The sequence below is a fragment of the Hylaeus anthracinus genome, unplaced genomic scaffold (assembly GCF_026225885.1).
Source record: "Hylaeus anthracinus isolate JK02 unplaced genomic scaffold, UHH_iyHylAnth1.0_haploid 3, whole genome shotgun sequence".
NCBI lineage: Eukaryota > Metazoa > Arthropoda > Insecta > Hymenoptera > Colletidae > Hylaeus > Hylaeus anthracinus.
The window spans coordinates 10,335,708-10,363,689 of NW_026535284.1; the positions used below are offsets into that span (position 1 = coordinate 10,335,708).

At 42.6% G+C, this 27,982-nt stretch overlaps 1 protein-coding gene across 2 annotated transcripts in view; it reads left to right on the top strand.

Moving 5' to 3' along the window:
• LOC128893437 (pikachurin-like) overlaps positions 1–27,982 on the top strand; it is a 160,233-nt gene that overhangs the window by 93,366 nt on the left and 38,885 nt on the right. For both annotated transcript variants that reach the window (XM_054154354.1, XM_054154355.1), the window contains exon 6: positions 24,299–24,500. In XM_054154354.1, the coding sequence (XP_054010329.1) occupies positions 24,299–24,500 (202 nt within the window). The remainder of the gene's footprint in view (positions 1–24,298; positions 24,501–27,982) is intronic.

The following is a 27,982-nucleotide window of genomic DNA, read 5'->3' on the forward strand; positions in this document are numbered from 1 at the left end:
AGAATCGATTTGCAACATTGTTGGCTTTGCAACATTATGGAAGTTTCGGGAGAATCGATTTGCAACATTGTTGGCTTTGCAACATTGTGGAAGTTTTCGGGAGAATCGATTTGCAACTAGTTAGATTGTCGTTTCGGTTGACATCTCGTAGGCGAAGAGGTGCTCCTATTATGGGATAAAATTCTTTTTGGCAATTATATACCAATATTGTACGAATAACTGAATATATATACTTTATAATAATATACAATACAAGCAACACAGATGTGAATGTTTTCTTTCATTAATTAACTAAACAGAAAATAATCATGGCGCAACCCAAATAATGTCTGACTGTTTCTCTTAACATAGTGAGAATATGATAGTCCCATTTTCTCCTGTAAACGAGAATACTCGAAAATTGGTGTCCCTCTCGGAGAAACCGTGTCGGCCAATTATCATAACTTTCCATAATGGGAACGCGTGTTCGCGTCGCAGCGGGGCGTAATAGCACGACGCTTCTTGCGCGAAAGGAATTTCGTGGACGGAAGGGTGTAGGGATTCCCCGTCGTCCGAACGAGCCGTGATATTCCGACGATGCGAGAAACGTTGTTCGTTAGGTCAGTGGATAATTAGACCCGGCACTTTACCTCGGGCGTTGTAGCTTTCTTGCTCAACGGACGAGGACGACCGTGCTTGCATACGAACTTCGCAAAAACCACGTCGCCCAAGGCTTTGAGGACGTCTGATGTTTTTACCAACGACAGTTTCCAACGGAAAAAATTTGTATTTTTCTTTCCGAAAATCGATCGGAAAGTTCGTAAGTGTGTTACTCCATTTGCTAAGTACGTGGTCTCTAATTTCTGCGACCGAAAATCGGTCGATTTTAACCAAAGGAAAACTCCTGGAAAAATATAGAATTGAAATAAGAGAAAGATAATATTTTATGAAACACTCATGGAATAGAATGTTCATTTAAATGAAGAAATTAATATTTCACTGGTCAATCTAACAATTTATTTCCGTTGTTATTCGATTATGTTTCTTTGAATTCTTCTATTAAACTGAAATTTTAATGTTGTTGCCGGGTATAATATGCGGCTGATATCTTTCTGAATTTTTTGCACAAAAATGTTTCGCGAAATTCTCTCCATTCAGCTCCATTTTGTTTCCTTTTCTCGTTTCTGTTGGTTCTGTACTCTATTACAACTTACTGCCAGACTTTAACGCAGTCCCTGTCCGGCTTTATTTCGTTCCCTTACTTTCCGCACTCCGCGCTTTCTTTATTTTCTTCCGTAATCCAAAAGTTTCGCTTCCGTGTACTTTTATTGTACGCGATTTTTATATTCCCTCTTTTCCAGTCTTCATTATATTCGTATTTGTTGCTTTCTACACGACTTTTCCGCGAAGGCGGGGAAAATAAATGGATGTAAATCGAGCCACGCAGGTAAACTCTTTTAGATCCGCGAACGTAAGAAACTGTTCTACTCGTAAACTGCGCTCACAGGGTTACTAAAACGTTGGAATGAGTTTGAAAATAAATATTCGCTTCCCAGTTTGTTGCGTACAAATAATTAATATTTTAGGCCTTTGCCAGGTGCTTGAATTTTGAGAACAGTGCGAATTAATAAAATTAAACGGTACTTTGTTATCCGATAGTAGCGAATTAGTCGCTTTTATATTTAATATTTCACGCGTCCACAACACCCCAACGAAGAAAATGTCGCGTTGGAGAATTATCCTGTGCCGGCCACAAACGGCCAGCGCACGCGAGACGAATAACACTTTCGATTCACCGTATCAGAACTCGTGGTGCGGGTTCGTTCGCTGGATAACGGCACGCTGCAACGAGCTCCTAGATTTTCTAGAAAATGAACACGCGACGCGGGACCCCGCGAACGGACAATGGTCAGCGCGAACCTCATTGTGCCCGGCTCGATATAATCCACGCGGCGCAAATACCAAGTATGATCACCGCCGGCGTATAATATCGGCTCGTAACCGTTCCAGCTTCGTTCGACCACTCGTTTCGCCGGGTGGCGAGGTCGTCCGAACGGTCGTACGCTCGCCACGCAATTGTTCCAGCTCGCGACGATTCCACGAGCAAAAAGGTCGGAGTGCGAAGTGGCTAGATTGGCGCGGGGGTCGTTGATCTCTCGCTATCCCCCTCGAACGGTCTCATCAGAGGGCTTTTCTTACTCGCGACATGCCGGAGGAATTGCCGCTCGCTGTTCCCACGAGTCGTCTACCGCCAGACGTCACGAGGACCTTGGGCGCAGCTGGTGAAAACGTTGGACGTCTCGTGGGCTGCGATATGGAAAATTTATTAGCCTAATTTTACACCTTGGCTGGATTTCAGGTCAATTGTTTATGTAATTTTTCCGTTCGAACGTTTCATCGTATCGAAGGAAAAATTACAAAATGACAAAAATTCAGCGAATTAATTAAAAGTATGTTACGTGCGGAGACTTCACTCTGTTTCGTAATTTCTATCGAACCTCTCCTCCGTGACATTCGCCCTTTCGAGCGGATGTGGCCGCGGCCCATAGTAACGTCACGCTATACACCTTAACCCGCGAAGAAAGACAGGGTAGAATTCCCATCGAGCATAGTAAAGTAATGTTCGGGTCATATTATTTGAGGAAGTATCAGACGCTGACTTCGTGTTACCTCAGTGTAAGATCGGGTAGAATGCCCAGTCTAGCAAAGTCTTGAAACGTTTTTGGTAAATACCTTTTCTATTCTAAACGTGACTCCCACATTTCAACCTCGGTGCGTAACCTAGAGAGAGTGAAATTAGTTTGGCATTCCTTGAACGACGAAGAGTTGAAATTCAGTCTCGCCAAAGTCTTCGCTCATTAAATTATGACTTTGATGTACGCAATATGCTCCGGGACATGCCGAGTGCGCATTCGATAGCTAATATATTAACGCGGAAAGTTTGAACATGGGATACGCTTATTCGTACAGCATACTTCGGAAATGAAAGCGGAAGTTTGAACTTTGATCTAATGAAAGCATTCCAATGACAAAGCAGCTATCGAAGAGCTGATAGGTAAAAGGCAACTGAACGCGTTCGCAGGCTTTGGAATTTCGTGCCGCGACGCAATAATTTTCGAAAAAGCGACATCGAGAAAATTGTTCGCCGTTCCCCTTGGGTAGGAAGCAATATGTCTGGAAAGTTTCAGAAGAATGGCCGGTAATTTTGGAAGATTTCACAGGGACGGGGCTCCTGGCTTCGCGATGACGAGGAAATATCGCGATAATTTTATGAAAGGGGCGCGAGAAAATAAACAGCGGAGACGGAGAAATAAGATTGCGACCCGCGAGGTAATTTCTGTTCCTTTGTTCTTCTGAAATCTGTCTTTCTTTCGCGTTTATTTATAACACATAACTTAGTTATTTAATATCCTTCCAGATTTATTTTTTGCCTGAACGTTCCCTCAAATGGAGAATAACTCGAACTCGTTTAGATTGCGATTTATTCTCAGGACGACGGGAAACGAGCGAAAGTTTCTCTGCGCGGAGCTTTTCCCAGACTCGGGAAGTTTCAGTTCCGCGTAAAGCGATACGAATGAGGAGGATCAAACGCGTGGGAGGCTTTGAAAAGTCTACTAGAACGAACGTGACGCGAAACGCCGCATTGTTTGCGTGAATTTACATATTGAATTTGAAACGCGGAGACGGAATAGATAGAGGGGAGCATAAATTGAGGCATCTTTCTGGGAAATGATACTCGATGGAAGAAATCGAGGTCATTCGGTACGATACGGTGAACGACACGTTTGTTCGCATGATGGTATCGCCATTCACCCACCCAAATCCAACGTGCAGATAAACCTCGGTCGATGTCTTCAAACATACGTCGAGTGAAGATACAGATAAAAATGGAAACCTTACACGTGGACTTCCATATACGTTTCGAAGAAAAGTACAGATAAATATGAAAACCTCGTAAATTATTCATGAAATATCTTCATCGAACAAATTAACGACGTAACATAAAATATAAGGGGTACTCAGAAACGTGTATACGAACAATTGAAGGGACCTAACCAGCAAATAATAAATCCATAAATATTACAACAGAAAACGAAGAAATAACTCTCGATTCTAATATTTGAATATCATTTTTACCTGTCGAATTATCTTTTCTTTCTCGTAACCCTTTCTCGTCTCCAATCCCCCGGTAAAACGAGTTCCCCAAACACCGTAAGGATACATCTCGTGCACACAGTGACAACGAGAACCACGAGCTCATCGTGGAAAGCTCGTTCCCATCACCGGGCGAGGAGCAGCTCGCGCAAGCCGCGGAAATTGCTGTTGCGCTCCATTCTGCTCTCCCGAGCCGCAAAAAAGGAAACGTTGTTTCGATGCGGGGGAATAAGAAGGCCGCGTTGTTACAGGACGGAACGACTTCTCCAGCCGCGGTGAAGAAGTTCCTTCGCGAGCAGTTCCCCGGGATGATGAACGCTTCCCACCCCCATCAACCCCCCGACCATCGTCTGAATTTATCAAGTTTCGGTGTCGTCGAGGTTTGAGGGCTGCTCCGCGGCGAGTATCCCCGCTTGTATGCTGGGAATATCCGAGCCAGGCAACGGGAATTCCCAGTGTGTACTCGTTTCGCGGAGACTTGAGTGGAATTTTCGTCGGGTCGCAACGTATGAATTTTTAGGGGATGACGGGACCTTTGGAAATTTTCCCTTTTGTGTCTGACGGTTAGGTGAAATGGAATATGGAACTAGTAATGGGACACGTCTATTTATTTGTTCGTTTATGCATTTATTTTATCGTGCTCCATGGTTAGGGGACGTGAAATGTGAAACTGGCGACGAGAGTATTTATTTGGTGGATCTAATGGATCTTATTGTTCGATGAAACGTGGTATGGAGATATGAGACTAACGAGAATGTTGTTTGTTTATCGGGCTTCGTAGGCAGGCAGAATGTAATAATGAGAATATTGTTTTTTTTTTTTTTTTTATTTAATTATTTATGTCCTTATTGGGAAGACATTATTTTAACCGAGTCTATGCAGAAATATTAAATAACAAATAGTAAGAGGAAGCACTATATCACTCCTATGTATAGCAAAGGGAAAAAACGAATAGAAAAAAGTATCTATCAAGCACCGACCTTAAATATCACGTAGCGGGGGAAGTGCGGGAAGATTCAAAGTCAGCGAAGCTATCGGGCGCGCTCCGCGGTTAATTCTTCTCGGCGTCACAATGCGGAAAGGCATTGTTTCTCATTGAAAAAAAAAAGAAAGGCAACGGGGTTCGTTCGGGTGGCCATTGTCGGAGGGCTCGGTGTCTTTTTCGCGTCGCCTTACCGTTTCCCCGTTATTCTCCGCGGAGCCCTCGATTATTTTCTATTCAAAGCCGGCGTCGAGTGTATCGTTCCCCGCCAGAAACTTCCTTTCTTTTCCGAGGTGCCCTTCTCGCGCCTCTGAATCCCGGCGATCTTACACGTTACATCTTGGCTCGTTTGAATATCCCTCCAGAAGTGTCACCGACAACTTTTCTTTTTTCTCTCTTTTTCATTCACTGCGCCCGTGGCTTACATAAACGCGTCGCCTAAAAAAAAGGAATCCAATCCGACGGAATTTTTCGCCAGCCCATTGTCCGGTCTCTCTGTGCTCGGCTACGAAAAATAATACGATCGACCACCCCCCCCCCTCCCTCCGCCCCTCCGCGTTCTTGTATTCGAGGCGAAGCTCGCCGTTTCGCGGAAACACGGCGTTCCTCTGTTCCTAGTTAACCCAGTTATGTCTGCTGGTTAACATTCGACATCTGGAGAGTCCAGAATGCAGTCTACTAGTCAATTTATGTGTTTTAGTTTGAAGTATTTCAGTTTGGACTTCTAAACGATACTATTTATTCGATTTCGATCGAAGATGTAAATAATCTTGTTTAGGTATCCTCATCTAGAAATGAAACAATCTATGTGCGTGAACTGATTTGAAAAATAATATTTCCAGATTCCGAACTGAGCACATACTCAAGAATGAACATGTAGCCCAAACTCGAAAAGAGACTCACGTGGCATTCTTCAGCCACCCTAAAACACCTTCTAACCCCCGTCAGCGAAAACTGTTAAAATACCCATCTCAATAATGGCGCCCATCCCTGAACCCGGACGCTCCACCCACGCGTCCCCAACTTCCAAACTCCGAAACCAGAAATAAAGTCGTCGAAGGTTGCACGGAGCGCACACCCAACATCATCCATTCAGACCCGGCGCGATGTTTCCAGGACTCGAGAATTTATATGCATCCTGCGATTTCAGTCGTCAGGGATCGATATTGCCACGAAAGGCGGCTAGCTCGATCGTTCAACCGTGATCGCGCGCAGAATCGTGAATCGCGTTCGTCCCGAACGCCTTCGCGAACAAACGGGACCCTCTGTCACCAAAAATGGCCAGAATTCTCATCTTGATGACAAATCTCCAACGATGAATAAGGGATGAAGGACTGTTATTTGTCCAGGAAAATTGCAATGGAAATTGTGCGAGTCGTTGATCAAATTGCTGAAAAGGAGAAGGGAAGGAACGGGTTTCTCGAGACCGAAAATGACTCTGAAGATAATGTTTTTGGACATCGATACACCGAATTAAATCAAATAATTTAACATGGTAAATTATGTGTATCCAGAATAAACGAAAATTATTATAACCCGTTCAAGTTACTAATTATTGGGAACAAATCACTGTACAGTGTTTTCATCATTTGTTATTCGAATAAAAATTCTGGCCAGCTCGGCCACGACCCCGACAACCGTCTTTGTTGGAAAGCTTTTTCTCCGGTTGTTGTAACGATGTAACTTTGCTGCTAGGCGAGCGCGTGCCTAACGAGCGAGGAAGTTCGAAAGGAAGGGCCTGGCCTCGCGCTCGTTTCGCTCTGCAAACTCTCACCCGGTCCCGCCACCGAGGGTAATTCACAGAATAAGTTGGCAAGCGTGCGCGAAGAAGCCTGGTATAATTGCGCGACGTAATCGCTGGGACGATAGCTTGCTCGTGGAAAAATATTAAAACTCGTTAGAGGATGGAACAAGTAAAGAGAGAGGTTATTCGACCCTTTTGTTCGTGAATTTTATTTTATCCTTCGATCTAATTGGAAATGAAGACTCCGTCTGACCAAATTTGCACTCGACTACTGGGAAATGCAATGATTTGTTTACGTAGACTGTATACTTTGCATGAGAGTGGGTGCATACTCGTTGCACAAATAAATAGATATCTAAATGAGTATTGAACCTATTATTCTAGAAACCGTTATACCTTTACATAGAAAAATTTCGGTGAAAAATATTAAAGGAAATTTTCATAAGAAATAGAAACTCTGTCTGATCAAATTTGCACTCAACTACTGGGAACTGCAATAATTTATGTACACACCTCTACCATGAATAAATACATAACTAAATAAATATCGAACCTCGAGCTTCTGATCTGACCATAGATTCATAAGAAAAGGAAACCTCCTAAACAACACGAGTAATAAAAATACAAACGAAGCATCGTAAATTCGGGGGGGGGGGGTGAATTTCCAACAGGACCAATGGGGTTTGCAAGAGAGCGACGAGCTTGTTCGTTATCACGAGCCGCTCGTAAACGTCGCTCCTAGGAGAAATACCAAGGGGTGCGTAAGTTACAGCGACGTCTGCCACCCTTTGAGGGGCAACCCTTCGGCTCAGCCCCGATACTTAGCCCCGACTTTGTACGTCTTCCGACCAGAGGGTGGAGAAGGAAACACGTTTGCGTTTTGGTATGCGACGTCGCGAAACACGCGAGGAGAGCATGCTTTCTTCCGCGACGTTTTGCGCGATAAAAGTGGCTGCGAATGCTCGAGGGTTCGAAACGTATCCGCGCCCTTCGAGCGGCGAACTGAAAGGACCTAGCCCTCTTCAGCCGGTTTTCGACACATTCGCGTCGCGATTCATTCTAGTTCTGGCCTTTCGAGGGGCAGGGATCATTTTTAAAAAGGAATGCTAAACTATAAAATTTAGAAATTATTCTTTTACCTACTGGGTTATTTTGGTAGGGATGATAGATTCTAGAAGGAGACCTAAAGTTCGCCGGAACCCGGCCCCGCGGTCTACGAAAATTTTGATTAACTTTTTACGGAATGTTTTATTAGCGATGATTCAGTTTAAAGGAGTGACAAAAATCATCAAAGTATTATTATTTAATATTCATCTCATAAGAGATATGTAACAGCATTTGTAAATAAATAATTCCGCGTTGTAAAATTTAAGTGTAGGATTCGAATGTGAATTCAGGCCCCGCAAAAGGTCACGCCGATCCTGCCTAAAGTATATTTACTATAAAGTGTTCAGAATGATTAAGAGAATACGTATAAAAATCAAGAAATGTGTTTGTAAAACGTTGAAACAAGGTATGATTCAAGAATAATTACCTTACAAAAATTCCAGGGTAGTTTATACATTCGCCAAGTGTGAGGGAAGAGTAGACAGGTGTAACCATATGTTTAAATTAAATTAACTCTGTGGCTTCTATTCATTAAGGAGCAAACCTTCAAAACCTCGCTATTTGAATCTTTTCAAACATAAAACCCTCATTCAGAGTAATCTCCATTCACTTGAACTTAACTTTCTTCGCACATATTTTTTCGCGAAGCCTCGAACACCTAGTATTTTAATTCTATTTGAAGCCGTGCTACCATCTCCAAATAGTGGCGGGGATGACCACGCGACACTTATGCAACAGGGCCCAAAGACACGTCGCACACGATTCCCTGAAAAGTAAAAAAAATAATTAGTCTCTGCTCCACACTCTACAAATCGAATGTTGTAGCTGAATGTTGATGTTAGTTCGCAGCAGTCCCAAGTTATGGCGAGGATAATCACGCGACATTTACGCAACAAATTCGGTCGGCACTTTCCCTGCCCACTACAGCGACACATGCACACGATTCATCCTAAAACAAAGCCACGTTTATGCTCGCTGTGGGTGCTTTAACACCTGTCAAGTGATTTTACAACTACCATGAATTACGAATCGCAGGAATTACTCGTGGCGTCCGTAGCTCGCAATGATCCCCCGGAACGATACACGGTAATGGTTCCGTGAACGTTCCCCGACAGTCTACGGGTGCCGTCGTCCGTAATAAAAGCGCCATTCCGAAGGTGGATGGAATTACGTGCACGGAATTACAACGGGGCGGGAAAGAAGGGCGACGCGAGGGCGCAGGGATCGAAGGGCTGCGGATTCCGTGACTAAAGGGATTTCACGAGCTCGCGTGTCCAGCACGCTATTGCCCCGACGCCGACAATGTCTGACTCGTCGGCTTATTACCATTTCCATCGAACCCGGCGATACGGCACGCACTGCGAAATCCAGGCTTCCACAAGTTGGCTTATCGACAATTTCCCTGTTATCGTCCAAATCTTCGCTGTGGGCTTATCCCGCTTTCAGATCTCGAGTGCTTCGTTGTTCTCTTCTTTCGCGGTGGCCCAAATATTTGCAGTGTTTTTCAAATAAAATATTATTTGAAATATTATCTTAAACATTTCTTATAACAAATAAAATATTTTATTTTTAAAAATACTTGCACGGTCCGAAATAAAATATTTATTCACTATTTATTATTAAAAATACGTATTTTACCCAGCTCTGGATGTGTTTCGATACTTTATATGTATATAAAATCCATATAGAATTAAACTTTGTTTCAAAACTGTGTCATTCGTCTACAACAGTATCCCACGAGAACTACCAGTATTATTCACCCGATAATTCGAGAACAATTTATTGAAATACGCTTTTATAACAATAAATGCCCATCAGAAATGAATTTCAATCCCAGTTAGTCACTGTATCCCATATTCCGTCGAGCTTTATTCTCCACGATAAATCTTTATCGCGACGCGCGCTCCAGGAGAAATTCATTCGAATAACTACCAACTCTGAACTAAATTTTTACGCTGGTTATAAAGACAATTGTCGATAACAGCGAAAATATTTTAGGTCGCCGACAAGTGGAACGTTCCAGCACAAAGGAAACGTGTGTCCCATTGTGAGAATCCGTGTTCAGTTTACAACGCGACAGTTTTTTTTTTCTCTTCTCTTTTTTTTTTCGACAGCTTTCGAGCCGGACAATGGCGTAGCTCGTCTCGAACTCCTGTTCCCCGCGGTGGAACGCGAGTTTCCAGCGTCGCGCGAGTGCCGGATGCAACGTGAATGCGCCAGGATGCGCTTTTCAGTTGCATTAGGCCGTGGGTCCCCCGGTTTGCCTCGCGTTCTCCAATCTTGACGCCATTATTCCCTCGCATGCGCTCATTCCAGAGCGTAGGACGCGACTGGGAAACGATAACAGCGTCTCGACGTTCGCGTTTCTCCGAATCGAGTTACCTCGAGGCTGGAGCGTCACTTAATATCGTTTTTCTTGGCGTTAGTCACGTTTTCGGGAGAATCGAGTTTCCGCCGCGGGCTCGTTCGCGGATGTGTATAAATAATCGAGGGAGCTCTCGCCTTCACGCTATGGAATTACAAGGGGTAAGGTCGGTTTTAGAGGGGATTCTATTTTTGGTTGAAAGAGAGGGTGGAACAGGTACACGAAAGTAACCGTTTAAATTGAGAACAAATACTGTAGAGATTATTTATCGATAAACTGCTGGTTTTTATGTATTAGCTGTCCCACTTGGAATTGCAAGGGGTAGGTAAGGGTCGGTTTTAGAGGGGATTCTATTTTTGGTTGAAAGAGGGAGAGTGGAGCAGGTACACGAAAGTAACCGTTTAAATTGAGAATAAATATCGAGGAGAATATTTCGTATCGATAGATTGCGAATTTTTATGTATTAATAGAAAATTTGAACGTGCAAGAAACTATAGATGAAAATGTAAAGAAATACTGAGAGTAAAGTTGACACTGTAATGTTTGCAAAGTAAAAATAAATAAATACTCGCATCACTGACAAATCTAACTGTTATTCGTCCACAATTTTACTGGTTGCTCTCGCGTTGCCTCACTCCGATTTGAAACTACCCTATTCGTCAATTTTTTATCCTACTTTGTTACAACGCTGAAAAAATTCAATTAAGAAAATCCACCTCCAATCTCTCCCGTATTTCAACATTTAAATTGATTCAGCAATCAATGCTTTCAAAGTAAAAAGAATTAATAATAGTTCCAGCAAATCCTTGGCGCGAATTGCAGATTGGCCAGAATCCTAGCATAAGCTAGAATTTCCCGGAGGCTAATCTGTTTGCACCGTGGAATATAATATTTGCATTATCGGATGAATTATATTGGCGCCTCCCAGACAGCGGTGGAAGTACTGGAAGTCGATTCGAGGATACATAGTGCCTCTGGTGTTTGTGCGGCTCGTCGAAGAAAGGAGTGATTCGATGGAATCGAATATAGGAAAGAGAGAACGAATCGAGGAGAGAAATGTCAATTATTCTCGCAATCTACGCCTAGAGGAAAGTGGATAAAATTAAATGGAGATGAAGTATCGTAGAGTCGCAGTCATTCGATTACCGTGAACGCGAAACAGAGAACGCAGTTATGCGTTTCACGCGGGAGATTTTCTTTATTAACAGTCGCATGCGAGTTAACGAACGGTTAACGCGGCATACATAGTTGACACTCGAGGCGTAAATAAACGTGTATTATTTACCCGTTAGATTCGAAGAGGGGTGCGCAAAGTGTATCGATCACTGCGGAGCAATATATATTCCCTCCCTTTTTCGTTGGAGTGCTTTATTTTCGATAAATATCATTAGCGTGCAAAGTTTATTGAGTAACGAACAGTGGATGCGCGGTATGATAGTTTAGAATTTATTATAACTAGGGGAACTCGTTTATTGGTATAGTTGTATAGTTCCAAGGGGATGTTCAGTTTTACTAGTGAATTCAGAATTTATTAGAATTAAAAATATTCATTCGTTATATATGGTTATGTAATTCTCCAAGGAGATATCCAATTTTATTAGTGAACGGTATAAGCAATGAAAGATAATTTAGAATTGATTACAATTAACAATGTTCATTTATTGTATATAACTTTACGAAGATATCCAGTTTTACTGGGTTATCAAATTTTCAGTTTCACACTGTACAATATTCTCGATCAACAAAGTCAACCTAAAGCGTGCACCTATTTCGTGATACACCAGGATCCCAAACGCTTCATTATACCGTACTGCGCGCTATAATCCACCCTCAGCGTTCGTTGTATCGTGTTTCCCTCGGATGACCCTCCGTCAGAATGCAGGTTATCTCATTACCCAGCTTCCCATGGAAGAAGGAGTGGGTTTTTTTTATTTTAAAAAAAAAAAAAAAAAAAAGTTTCTTGCTCACGCTTCCCCATGTTTTGATATTCATATCACGAGCTTGTTTCTATAATATAATCTCTACAGAATAATCATTCGTTCTGGCTCCCGATTCAAATAAAATTCAATCAAATCTATAACGAATGAAGTAAATATAATTTCAAGTAAAACTAGTTTAACGTTAAACATGACATATCTGTACTCGTTGTACAGGCTTCTATAATTTTGTTAATACAACAAACGATAAGAAAGGAAGCACACTGCGGATCAGAGGCAGAAGGAGACACGATGTCCTCGAATATTGTTCCCGGCATAATGCAACGGGGGGAGGCTCGTACAAACACAATTTGTCGCGTCACAGCGGATAGTCAATCGATTAGGTACGTTATGCAGGGTGCGCCACAGGTGCATGTGCTGCACATGCGGCACACGGATTACGCCTGTCCCGGTGCCGCTTACAGTTTCCCATAATTCCGACGCCTAACGAGTCGATGCGCCGCTCCAATTAGATGCTATCGTGGCCCGCGTATCAATTACACCTTAACAAGAACTTGAAACACGGGATTCCTCCGCGGGCGATAGTTGTCTCGCAATTGCTACAATACGGACTGGCGAAAACATCATCTTTCAAAGTTGATCATCCCCTGCGTTAAATTCGCCCTTCGTGGTCAAAGGGTAAATTGTAGAGATCCCTGATTCACGTGCATCGAAATACGCGGGTACGACATTTACTTGAACCTTTATTTTAACTAATAAATAAAGTTTTACAAAGTACACTAAAAAATTTATTATGTTATATTTATTCGTCTTATGTTTATATTTTTTTCATTTATTTGTTTGATTGCTTATCAATTTTTTTCGAAATTAATAAGGATCATTATTTTAGAATAAAAGCTTTCTTTTACATAAAAGTTTGCATATAAAACTAATTGGATACTGTACCCGTATATTTCGATGTATGTGTCCCGTGTATTTCGATGCAGATACCCGTATATTTAGACATCCAGGTGTCAGCGTATTTCAATACCCGGGTAGTACCAGTGTATTAAAAATACCCGTGTTCTTAATCTCTTAATACACGTGTTTCGTGTACCCGTATATTTTAACCCGTACCCGTTCAAAACCGTGATCTCTAGACTAAATTGGTACGGAAATGTCCTTGCTACGTTGCCCCGCCAATTGCATAAAATAAACGACTAGTGTTTTCGAGTCGTAAAGAACGCAGTCCTCGATTTCCAGAACGTTGTCGTGGAAGTTTGCTCTTCCTGGTGAAAATCCCGACGAGAAAATTGGCCACGCTCCGCGGACGGGAAACGATCTGAGGAGTAATGAATTGGACACGGTCGTCTCTTATGGAAATTCACGGTCGGTAAAGCTTCCGTTATTTAGTAGACGCGTGTAAACGCGTACGGTCGCATTGTCCCTGGCAATAAAGCCGCGCTTCATTCGACGCGTCGGCCAAGTTTGCACAATGTCCGACTGTCGAGCGACGAACGCTCATTTCCGAACCCGCGAACAGAGATGGGACAAAAAGAATCCCTGAGAATTGTTGCCAATCGATTTCTGCTTTGCATTCGCGTATCCGACGATTTTTACCTGAAAATTACCGAGTTCCATGACGAGTGGATTGTTGTATTACACTCAACGAGAGAATTCAATCAACAATAGCAATTCAGTATTGAATTAATCGTTATAAATGTAACGAACATCTTTCGTTTATAATTCTCAGAGCCCAGAATTCTTTTTCTATCTTACAGTGGCATCTTTCGAAAAGTACGAAAAAAAAACCTCCGACATAAATGGTTAGAATTCAGATGTTACACAATAAATTGCACGTAGAAAAAACCGGTAACGAACTTAACGCGGGGGAAGATTAAGCTTGAAAGAGGATACTTTTGCCAGGAGGGTCGGTGCATTACAACTCGGAACACGAAGAAGCGCAAGAACGATTTCTCGCTCCGCGAGCTTGTTTCTTTTATCTCGCGCGAACAGTACTTCGCGATAACGACCGCTGTCAGACATCGGGAACCGCAAAAAAAAAAAAAAACGCGAAATGGAAACGCAAAAACCGCTGGCGAGGGACCAAAGATCATCGGGAAGAATTAGCCTCCGGTGTTCTCCTATAGTCGCTCGCAAAAGTACTCTTAAACCTTCTCAATTGACGACTTCGAAAACATTGACAATTGGTTGGACGACAAATTATTAGATATAAAGAAACACTTTCAGAAACATTTGCGGATTATTATATACTCATTAACGCCAATTGAAATGAAGATTCGTTAACAAAGCTTTGCTTGAAAAATTCCAAGAAGAAAGCAAAACCCAAAGTTAGACTTCAAAATAACTGCGAAAGAATTATGGAATTATCCAAATATAGGCTACTACAACTTTTTGTCTTTAAATATCGACGTTTTTAAGTGAACGATTGAACCAACGCGAGTACTTTCGCGACTTCCTGTACTTACATCGCCTCAAAGCGTTGCCAGGTGCATCAGGAACCCCCCGAATAAACAAAAGAAATTCCCCAGCACCGAAACGGCCAACCCAGCATCGAACTTTCCCTGTCAGAACGCTAATTTCGCGTGGACTTTTCGTTCCCGCCCTGTGCGCCGCCGAGGAAAACTGCACCAGTTGCGTCAGTTCGCGTTGCCACTGGCGAAGTTTGCGCTCTGGGGTCGTTCCACGAGAAGAACACGGGGAAAACACCGGTCGGTTGTTCGGAACTTCCGCTGGCAGTTTTTTCCACCCTCTGGGTAACTGTTGCAGAGCCGCGGATACGTGGCGTTTCGCCGCTTCGTTATGCGTAACGAGGAAAAACAACCAGGAACTCAGACTCGGAGTGTTCCTGGCTGGCGAGGTGAAAATTTAGAAGCCGAGGGGGATACGTGGTCGAAACGTTAATGCTGTACAGGGGCGCGGAAAATTATGCGGCCACGAGGTACTCTATATTTCGAATACCTCTATGTTCATTTTCATTTTTGTTTTACTCGAGGGAGTTCTTTGGCGGAGAATCATTTTATTGAATATTTTAAACGTACCGAAACTTTCCTCCTAACGCTCCAATATCTAACAAATAGATTCTCTTCGATTTGAATCCTACTTCTCCCATACTTATCGCCCTGTGTCCCTTCAACTGTCCACGCAGTATCTTTCCTACAGTTTTCCCGTGTCGATAACACGCACCATCCAGCACGCAAAACGAGCGTATTAGTCAATAAAACGAGCTGGTAATTTCCGGTGATAATTCGCAAGAGAAAACGTTGCACGCCAACGGGGACGGCATATGTTTCTAATGGACCATCGATTTAGCATACGATTATTGGCGGTGTCCGTGTCACGAGCCGCTGGCATCGACTCTGTTAATCGTCAGGGGCGAGTAGGACGAATCATGAGGCATTCACAGCGACGTACGCGAACGTAATGCTCGTCTTCCACGCGAGATTCGGAGATTAAAAAAATATCGCGCGACTGTTTCTGACTCGGTACTATTAATTTCGATCGCGACAGTGGCTAGTGGAGGTGATTAGGGTGTCGAGTTGGCGAGATGTATAAGTGAGATAAACGAGGGGCGTGATTTCGAGTCTATTTTGAGTGGCGAGAAGATGAAGAAGAGGTTGGCAGGCGACCAGGAGATGGTTTATTTGTGGTCGATTTGCATCTGGTCATTTTAAATGTTTCGAAGGAGGACAAATTCGTTTTAATTATTCTCACTGAAGTGTCGGGGATAGGAGGTAATGATTATATGGATTGTAATTGAAAATTTGCAGAGAGGATGTAGATCCTGAAACACAAGATTTTTGAAATTATTAGAAATGGATGAAATTAAAAAATAAAGTCTTCCTGAAGACTCAGTGTTCTAACATGGCCAAGAGTCTTCAACCCTTACGGGTACATGAACTCCTAGAAAAACCCCTAGAATATATTCAAACATAGCAACACCACATTCACCTCGATCCTCCCATCTTCACGAATCCCAGGAGCTCAAACAGCCACTCCCGGGCCACTCCAACCCCCAAACAATTCCCTATTCGTACCGAACAATCGTCTTCACCCTGCATCCCCTTAAATGCAAGGAATAAAGTTCTTCTTTTCAAAGGTCCTGCATCGATCTAAAGTCGAGTGCCCACCAGGGGATCAGGCGTCGTTGAAGGGCGTGCTGTCCAACGGGAGAAAGTGCACTTTTACCAACTAGGGAGACGAATAGTGGTGACGGGTAGGAGCGTGTTCAAAACCATTATCCCCCGGTGAAATTGCGCGTGGGGTGCGCCATTAATGGAACCGTGCTCGCGACCCTTCGTCGCTGCAAATATATCCGACGCTCTTTTTCCGTCGCTGCATTTTTCATTGCGTCCGTGAACACGTGGACACAACCGTGAGGCCACTTCACCCCCACCCCCTATCGTGGGCCATTCGCCGCCTCATTCGAAACAGGAGACACCCTCTTTTTTTTTTCTCTCGCCCTTGTGCGCGGTTTATCGCCGTACTTTACGTGAAAAACCTGCGATTCGCAGTTTCGTTGGCTCTTTGAACGTTGCTGGTCTCTGATGGCGTTCGTGAGGGGTTGTTTTCGATAACCCCTCGTCTTGGAGTGGCTTGGATTTAGGTAGATTGATACAGTAGGTAGAGAAGCTGAAATAAAAAGAATACAGATGGTTAGAAGGAACGCTTTTTTAAAAGAAAGTAATTGTTTATACATTTACGAATGTTCCATGTATGGTTCGCAAATTGATTAAAGTTCATGAATGTTTTATACTCATGGAAATTTGTCAGAAATTTGCAACTTTTTATGGAGTTTACAAATGGATTATAATTTGATGAATATTTTATGAATTAACAAATCGTAAATGTGCTATGAATTATTTTGTGAATTAATATGTGTTTATTATTAATGTACAAATTAATTATGCATTTATGAACTTGTCAATTTGCATCGCCACATGTTGTTACTAATAATGATTCTATTTGTATGTAGTTTTCAGTCCAGGTAAATCGATATTTTAATTATTTTTAAATAACATTGCGGAGAATAATGGACTGAGATGTTATTTCTCGTGTAGTTATTTCATACGTTTGTTTGAAATAAATTTTTCCATCGCTCGAGTGCACGAGAGATGATGAATGGAAAGCTCTGGAATTGCTTCGTTTGAAGCTTCGTTTTCCAGAGAATAGATTTTGAACATTGAAATAAGCTTTTAATGGCGAAACTTCAGTTGGCTAATTGAATACGCGAATGCTCCACCAATTACAACATTTCCCCCCTTTTGAAAGTACTTATTCAACAACAATATCATAGCTTCATAAGTTCTATTTTTGTAAAAAAATAAACATAAGATGTGTAATTAATTCTGTATTCATTATTAAATTTTTTAATTACAAAAATGTTCAAACTATTGCACATCTTTTTTTTTTTTAAAGATAGCTTAAGTGTGTTTGGAAAGAGGTTGTATTTTTGGATACCCGAGGAAAGAAACATTAGGGTTATCAGACACGAGATAATCTGGATTACCTGGAGAAGGTTCGTAAAAATGGGGGGCACGCCGTTTAAATTAAATTGAGCAAAACACAGACCCCGTCGGGAGCGCGGAATCCTCGAATAAGAGAAAGAAATTGACTTTATTTACTGCCACACTTTTGGGAACGCGGAAAACTGTTCCCATTTATTTTCCACGATTTTTCTCCCGCTCTCGCGCCGTCCTCGGTTCGCAATTTACGTACTGGCGTCTCTTTATAATTAATTTTTCCAGACTTTCCGGAATTACGACGAATTACCTCACCTTTCTGTAACGTAACCGCGACTGAGCCTTGATTAATCGCGTCAGGGAATCCCCTCGCGTGTCAAGAACAATTGTTTACAACCAAACAGGTGAAATGCCAACGCATTAATAGTCTCTAATACAAATCAACCCCCACAATTATTATTTATCATTATTTAATTTTGTATTCTTCGATATGTTTTGTAATTATAAAATTGTTGTAATTATACGCATAACTTCGCATCATAGATTAAAGTATTTTGTTTTTCCTTTAATAAAATAGCACGCGAAGAAAAATGTAAATTTAGATGTCACTCGTGCAAATTAATCGCCTGATAACCACGTGAAATCGTTGTAAAATATTTAAATGTATTTTTGTAACCATGTTTAGATATTTGATAAACAAAACAAGAGACTTGCATATTTCAGATTATCTACCGGAAAACTGCTCGCCTATTAACATGTTAAAAAAGCATTCTTTTAAGCTGCTTTAAATTCCACGCGTTATTGCACGCATGCAAATGTGACTTTACGCGAGAACCTTCTTATCAGTTGCGTGGAACCTGTTCCCCCGTTCTTGGGTGAGCATGTTAAGCTCGTATTTTCATGTACCGCAACCGCCTCGAAACCACGCAGTACGTGCCATAATTTTCGATAAACCTCGCATTATATACGATTACACGATGCATTAAATCGATACTTCCTCGCTCGAGTCAGAGTTCCTCTAAGCTACTTTAATGTATATCCGTGAAGTTTTGTCATCTCTCAACAAATACTCTTAAAAATAAGTAAACATCCCCATTTATCCATAAATTATCATACAAAATTCTGAGTATTATTTTTTGTGCAAACAGAAGTGCATTTACCTTGGTGAAAAGAATTTCTTCTCAGAAATTATTATTATCTTAGAATTTTGTATGTTCGATGATGTTAGGGCAATCCGTCAGCTTTGAATCGACGGCTTTACCAGTAATCAGCTTACCAGCAGAGTAAAATCTTATAATATTTTCACCTCTGCAAAATTCACGTTCTAATTTCCCTCCCTCAGCGTTTCTTCGATCTCGCCCTACCTCCGAGGCATTTCTCTCAATTTGTACAGAAGTTTTATTCGATAAAAATATGCTTCCCGAAGCCATTCCTCGGATTCTTATATTCAACCGACACTTCTCCGGCAAATAAGATCACTCGGTTAAATTGCCGCTACACGTTTCGCTTGGAAACCATCCTCAAAGTGGAGCACACTCTTAAGCGTCTTCGCGAGCCCGCAGATATTTTTTGAATCCATGCGTCAACTACTAACCCTGAAAATATTCGACAATATTCGAGCAATATAAAAGGACATTCCATTTAGCAAACTATTTTTCGAATAATTCAGATATGATCGTACGATATAAATCATCGCGGGGACGGGATCACCAACCTCCGTCTTTCTGTACTATGTGTATGATCAGTCATTTTGGCTGGCCGCCAGAACCAGTTTCCTCTCCGAGGCCTCAATTAACCACTTCAGCTGTTCAGGACCGCGGAGGCGCGATTTATCGCGCCTGAAGATTTGCAAGCCACGCCAAACGGAAGAGTGTCGCAATGGACAAGTTTCCATGCAGCGAAATCCCCATGGCATTCTGGCTCGCCGAATCCATTCCGAAAGTTTGATAGCAGCTATTCGATAAGCCTTTGATACAAAGGGTGCCACGGGAATATTCGGGAAATTTGGTCATAATTTTATTCTCTACGAGAAATTACAAATATTGTCCCTACTGATTTAAATCAGGCTAACGGATAAAAATTCTAGTTCTATAAAAACGATGAATCCTTCAGCTGCTCACCCTGACGCAGAAGTTTGCGTGAGAACATCAGCTGATGGATCCGTTTGTTTTTGCTCCCACGAGTAAATCTGAGATTTTTATTCCTTATACGTAGTAAAGCTCGCCCAACTCAGGCGTGCTCCGTCTTATAGTTTTATGCGCCGACACTCGCGTCGCGTTGTTCGTTAACGAGTTCGTAGTGGCGAAACGAGCTGAAACTCTGAAATTCGCGTCTTAATTTCTGCGTTATCCCCCGTTAGAGGCGAAAAAGGAAGAATTCGGTCCGCGTTGGCAACGGGCGAACCTACAGGCTTCTATTTGCATGCAAAGTGGCCGACACGCGCGACCCGTTGTTATAGGGCAGTGGTGCACAAGGTGCAACCCGCGAGCCAATTCGGCGTTTCCGTCGAGTTTACCAGAATTGTGAAATAAAGTCAAAAGAAAATCCGAAGCTCTGAGGGGATAATTTATAAAGTATCTCACATTCGCAGATTGTCACGTTGGAAAACAAACGTCACGAACAAAATATAATAGTCTATAGAGGAAACAATGACTCTTCCCTAATTATTTTTTTATATTCGTTAAACACTCGCGAGCTTTTAACATTCGGAGGATAAACGTTGCCAAGGAGTCGTTTATATGACCATCTGGATCACTCCAAAACCTCTCCTTGAACAACTGTTTAGAAAAATACGGATTCTACTTTAAAAGTTCGTGAGCTGTTAACGAATAGACGCTCTAAATATTTAAAGCGTCAATTGTCTCGACTCGTGAAGAAATTAGTTCTCTAACGAATAAGGTTGCGCACCGCTGGTCTATGGCAAAGCGCACAAAAGCAGAAGCTTTAACCGACTAATATGATTCTAGTCGCGAAAGCGCGGTCAATTTAAGATTCAGCGAGGCATACTCGAACCGAGTATGACGCAGGTTGCAGTCGATCAGAACCAGACTGAGGAGCTTTCGCGAGATTTTGGTGAACGATCGTCGCTGCCAGCACTGAAAGGACGATGCTTGTTCCGCGCGGTGACTTGATTGATCGTTTTACCATTCGGGGCGTGCCTTTATGCAAATTGAGAAGCTTCAAAAGGCCTCCGGGCGTCTGCAGCGGAGATTCTACTGCTTACGCCCTGTCGCGACGTCCTACGACACGAATATGCTAATAACTGTGCTTTCTTCTCGACCCCCTTTTTACCTCCTTAACCCTTTCATGGCGAAGGGAATTGGTGAAAAACGCTTTATCACCGGTGAATGTCGAGTCCATTTGATACGGGTTCCTTTGAGATAGCTGTGGCATTTGTCATAATTTAGGGGAAGGTTTACCGAAGTATGGTCGATCATTAATTTGGAGAAGGTCCACTGCTTTGAGGGTTTTCAAAAAGTAAAGGAGGACATTGCATTTTATTAGCTAGACCTGTCCTAAAAACACTTTACCATAAATTCTATCATATAAATCTCATAATTCTTGACGAGAACACTACTTCCCTCTCAAATTATCACATGTCTCTCCTGAGCTTGAGACAACGTAAAGGAGATTGCTACCATTTCGTGCTAATTTGGATAAACGATGGAACCAACTGTGTATTCTGTCGCGTCGCGCTAATTCCACGGATAAATTCGCGTGTGACGAGCCACGAGCAAGTCGTATCCATTCCGTCGCGGGCGATAAAAATGCAACAGCACGATCGGAAGTGCATTGCGGTTATACGTGACGGCCGACGGACGCATTCGTGCCTGCACACGACACGCCCAGGCGTCGGGGTCGCGGACGTCGATCCCTTTTCGCTCGATTGGACCTCCGTTGTACCTCGCTATTTCGGATTAATATACCGTTGCATTTGGTACGATAGCGGTTGATCAGGTGTAGACAACAGAACACTGGTTCGTGTACTCGGAGCTCTCGCATATCCCGAGTTTCGTGGGCACTGCGTTCCTTCGTTTTAGGGATATTTTGAGAGTGAATGATAATTTACTGTTCGTTTTATTTTAATAAACGTCGAGGGCTTGAGTGGTCTGATTTCTGAAGGAAGAACGTTTCTTGAGAGAATTACCTTAAACCTTGATAAATATTATTTATACTTATTAATCCACACAGTATGAGTACTAAAAGTAATCCCAAGAATAGTGCAAGACTAGGACTGTCCAGTGGAGACAGATTTCAGTAGCGTCGAGGCAACTTACAGCACATGGAGGCTGTTTCGTTTACTCGTGCAAAAGACCTCTTATTCTCGATAGCAGCTCTCGAGGGAAAATCTGTCGAGTGGACACCCAACGTAACTCTATTCCTGTTTATTCGCCTCTCGAGGGCCTGCGCCAGGGGTTGAGACGTCAAAGAATCATTGTCTCCAATTCTGTTCCACCCTGAACTCGGTACGCTACCTTAAAAAAAAATATTTTTCGAACTTCTAAGGTACACACAAACACTACCTAAAAGGAAAAGTCAAGACTGTCACTCCTTTCCTTAAAATTAATTTCCAAAGAAGCATTTGTTTCCAACTGACTATCTACACTCAGCCCCACTAATGAACCGATTTGATTTTATTTTTATCGCCACGATCGGCTACTGTTTCAAGAGCTAATTAATTCCACTCACCAAATTAGTACTAACGATTTCATTTATTATACCGTCACGTCGCCTGCGATCGACGCAGAGACGATTAAAAATGTAAGCCACGAATCCCGACCTGGATTCATCGCGGTAATGAAGGCTGACCGACAAAACGGCGGAAGAAGAACCCCAATGCCTGTTCCTGGGAAATGATGCCGCTGATTTTTTGCTCCCTCTCTCCCTCCTGGTAATACAAACAACACGATTTTCCGGTTCGTTACGCGCCGCGTTGCGCATACACGATGGTCCTGAAACGTTTGGCTATACTTTGCTCGAATCCGAGCCGTGCGAAGGGTATTCTGTGGCTGGAGCAGGGAATTTTGGTCAAGGTCGCTTCCCCAGAGTATGAATCATGCCAAGTACCCCTCCTTTTCACGCCACGGCAGCTTGCACGTTTATTTAAAGTGGGCACACGTAGGGGTTAAAATTGTACTGGTGTTTGGGAATTTTTTTTTTTTTTTTTGGTGGTACAGGAATGTTTTGTGTAAGTGTTAAAAGTGGGTTCTTGGAGCAATTTTTAGGGTGATATTGGTTGAGGAATTTTAATCTGGGTGGATAATTCGAGGCGAAGAATCTTGGAAGTGGAGGGGCGTGGAAGTACTCGGGCAATTTAACCTAGCTTCTGATTTTAAATGGCCTCCTACAAATGAAATTTCTGTATCCACGATTACTAAACAAGGAATTATCCTCGCTTCGATTAATAAAAATTGATTCGTCAAAAACCAGAAGATTGAAGATTATCTGACTGCTTTTATGCATCACCAGTGATTCGAATAAAGCATTGGCCATACGATCAGTGGTCGGTCGCTTTATTATTCGACCAGTCACGTCGATCAGTAGGTGTTGCTCCGTTCCCAGGCGCAAGTCTCGTTCCTTTCCTCAGTCTGATATATCGCCGCCCTTATGCTCGCGTGTACTACGAGCAGGGCCCTTCTTCTCCCGTGTACCGTTTCCCTGACTGATAGTCGGCTCTACATCGCCAAAGGTAAGTGATGTTCCTTAAGCCTCGCACGTTCCTGGCATCCTCGATTCCCAGCTTCCTGTCTGTCCCTCTCCTTCTCCGCTCCACCCTTGACTTTAACCATATTTCTTCGTTTCCTCGGTGAAGGCACCGAACGGGAAACGAAGTCACTTTTCTCTGAAAAAAACCTACCCTGATACGATTAAAAAGTACGAGACAAAAAATAATTCTGGAGTGAAAGGGTTAAACTAGACTGCGGATGCTTAAACATTTATGGCAAGCGATGACGCGAGTGAATCCACGAAAATGTGCATAAATGTAAATGTAAATGAAATGTGAACAATAAAAAATGTTACACTCTTTAGATGATAAGATATATAGTTTCTTTCACTTCAACACGTTGATCGCCATGTCACCCACATGTGGGTGACGGTGCTTTCCACTAAAGAACTAACGAAATTAATTCCGAATGTCAAGCATCAAAGGAAACGAATTTAAACCAAATTCGTGAATTTTGATGAAATTACAAGACTAAATACGACGATAAATGTTTGATTATGCAGTCTCCGATAGTTTAAATAATATTTCATTTTAGTAGAAACTTTAAAGAATACTTGCGTGGCAGTCAACGTGTTAAAGTAAATATCCCCTCAAAAGCAACATCGACGCGACAAAGATACCTAGCGAAAGCAAATTGAATTGTTGTTAAATTGCTGAACCGCGTGGATCGATAAAATCGCGAAACACCTCGCCAAGATAGAGCGTGTAATCCTCTGCGAATTGTACAATTTATCAGGGGCGTTACAGCGGCGCTAACCGTCACGCCCCGATGTACAATAGCAATAATCATGAGCCCCCCCCCCCTCCCCCCCTCCCTTAACGATGGTAATTTTTGCTTGCAGAGGCTGAGGTGAGATCGCCCCGTTTCACGGGCTCCGGCTGGCTGGCGTTTCCCGCTTTAAAGGCCGCTTACAAGCACGTCCAATTAGAATTGGAATTCCGGCCCGAGGCGTGGGACGGAATTCTGCTCCTCGCTGGGGAGAGGGACGATCTTCAGGGTGACTTCATGGCCTTGATACTGCATCACGGTTTCATCGAATTTAGGTAACCATATCACGCCTTGAACGTTCGCGTGTTGCAGTCGTATCGAGAATTGTATATCATGGCAAAATCGAGATGAATTGTTTCGCGTGTTCGCGATACCAAATTGAAATGTACACAGGTTTTAGAATACACGTTTCGTTAAATTTATGTGCTAGAATATCAGATCGATCGCTGTGTACTATTTTTAAAGACAATATATTTATTCGAGCCGGAGTTTCGATTATTTTTGTTAAAGTCTACTTTATTCCACAAAAAGTGAACTCTATCATTGAATCTTTTCCCAAGAAAACAATATTATAGTCTTCGATTTGTTTTGTGCAACTAATCAGAGCTTCCTCGATCCCCATGAATCCCATCACGCCCAGGTTCGCGCAATCTCTCGAAAGAACGAATTGAATTCGAAGTTTCCCTTCGGTAAACGCGCCTCGCCTAAAATCGAGGACGACGCGCTCGAAGTCGATCGATCGGAAAGATATAACGAGCTCCGCTGTTTGCCGCGGGCATCACCGAATTATGCCCCTGGCAGCTTTCCACGAATTCTCCTTATCCGACCACGTACACGCCTATTCTGCCTGTCCTGTCTAAGTACTGTTTCTATTTTCCATATCTAACTACGTAGGAACGTCTATCCTCTCTGTCCAGTTAGAAATTACACCTGTTCCCATTGTCTGACTACATGCATGCCTATTCTCCTTGTTCGACTAGGTACTGACACTATTTTTCATGTGTGAATATTTAAAATATCTATCCTTACTGTCTGCCTGGCTACTGCAATTATTCGTATAATCTGTTTACAATAATTTCTATTCTACTTGTCCGATTATATACATATCTATTCTCCTTGTATGACTAGCTATCGATTCTGAATTTCCACGACTGATTATGCAGAATGTCTAGCCTTACTGCCTGACTGGCTACTGTAACCATTTGTATCATCTGTATACATTCACTTGTGTTCTCCTTGTCTGACTGTATACATCTCTATTCCCCTCGTTCGATTGCATTCATCCCTGTACTACCCCTTGGCTCGTCCATATATAATTCTACACCACTTCTCTTAAGACATATGGTCGTATACTGTGTCCTGATGTCAGATGCGAACTGTATACTATCTATCTGGCCACGCGTTGTCTGGTCACACACGGTCCCTATACTACTTCCACCTATTTTCCAACTACCCAATCCACCATATCAATATTTTAATAATCCTACGAAAATCAAGGTACCCAATGTAAACGATATTCTGATTTCATCTTTAAGTACCTTATCAACTGAAATATGTTGTATATTATAAAATACTCTTTCTTCCTCCGTCATTCGCGACTGAAAGTGTACCACCACAACAAGCGCACACCGAAAGCACACTCGACGGAAACCGATAGTGGTCCTCGATGGTCACGTAAATGAATTTAAGTTTCACGGCAAGTTGGCCGTAGAGCTCCGATAAAGTATCGCGTAAATGAACTTCGTTGGCAGTATATTTTCCTAACACAAGGGGAGGGAGGAAAACTGCGAAGTTTCGCTGGAGAACTTTTACACGACACTTTAGCCCCGGCAACGTACCGACGGTCCTTCAAGCGAGGGTTTGACGTGGTCATTAATTAAGAATTCCAGTCGGGAGCTAATTTTTCGTTTACAGCTTAATAACCCGTGACTACCGGCGGAACTGCCGGCCGATTTATGAATCTGCAAAGTCTCGCGACGCGAAAAGTTCGCCCGTCGAAGTGTCGAGTGCTCAAAGCGTGCTTCGTTTGTCTTATCGTTTCCACCCTTCGCCAAATTTTCATTACAGTAATTCCTTCGGCCGAGGAAAATATTCTTCTGGTGGTTCTTGAGGGCCTGACAAATGTTGCCGAAGTGGAATATTAGAGGACACAGGTGAACTTTAATATTTATGATAACGTTGGGGGTGAATTTGTTTGTTCCTATATTTTATAAGGGTAGGTAATCTGTTTTATATCGATTATTGCACTTATTGATTCAGTCTTTTTTTTTCATATTACTTTTACATTTTTTTCGTTAATCCGTAACTTCTTACGTTACATACTTTTACGTGTTTGTTGGGGCTCAGTGACCTCTTTCCCCCATAGCTCGGGTACCTCGGGATCGCTAAGCCCGTACTGTAGCTATATTGTTCAATCAAACATAGCTACAGCCCTTGAGGAGAACATTGGCTGGAATATTATTATTTTTTTATTTCGAATGGAAATTCCGTATTGGAAATGAATATTTCCATCACTTTGAGAAGATGCAAAAGAAGATCGATATTTCGAAAGTTCTAGACTACCCCGTTAATTTTAATTCCGTCGATCGTTGACTTTCCTATACTTCCCTCTAAGACAAGAGTGGAGAAACTCGTTCGACGACTGGAATACGTAGTTAATTACAGAGATGACCCGTTTAAAACGTACGAAATCCGGTCGCCATAGAAAAACCCTCTGGTCGTGGATGTAATTTATTCAATACTGCCAGGGATAATCGTTCATTGTTTCACGGTTTCGTTTCCATAATTCATTAATCGTACGCTAAACGATTGGCCGAGGGGGATTTGTTGTTCCGTTAAGCAGACCTCGACGCGGTAGCGTTTATGAATTAACGAGCCGAAGACGTGCCTGAAAATAATCCTGTCCTCCCCCGATCCCTTTCCTCCCTACAACAGCGCCATAAATTGAAAAGTTGGACGCGACCGCCGGGAAGCGTGTTTTTGAGCTCAAAGAGCGCAGGAAATTGGAAACCCAAATAGCTTAACTTCTGGAAAAGCTGGTAGAACTCGCTGTCGTTTCTGTTGCCGCCGCGTTGCTATTTGATTAAAATCAACGCGATCGTTTTGTATACGCAATTTATTGCTCCGACATTGCGCGCTGCGTTACACTGCCAAGAATTTTCCAAAAAGGTTCACGGAGACTTTTAGTAGATGCTCCCTTTGGTCGGACGTGTGATTGAATTTAGTAATATTTGTTTATATTTATGGTGTTTTGTTAGGAAATATTTATTTTATCTATTGCAATCGCGTTTAAATTAAGACTTGTATGATATTTCATAGCTGATAGAAAAGTGTAGACTCGTCCCCTACCCCCACTGGTCCTATTAATAATGCCAGATATCGACTAAACGACGCTTCCCAGCGTGAAAGCAGTAAAGATCTCGGCGTACTTTCGAACGAAATGAAATCTTCACGCTGAGCGGGCCGTTCTGAAAGAGGTATCCACCGTTGTCCTATACACGTATGTAGTTACCGTTCGCTTTCAGCGACGGAACAAAATCTCGCCCCGGGTTTTCCGGCTTAGCTGTCCAATCTGAGTAGCCTTTTCTCTGGTTAAGCCGCGTGCACGTATCCCGTCGCGGCTGTCTTTCCGTCGGGTCTCCCGTCGAGAACTCAAAGAATCACTTTCACGTACACGGATGTCCGCCTAACGGTTACATACACACATACATACACACACACACACACACACACACACACACACACACACACACACACA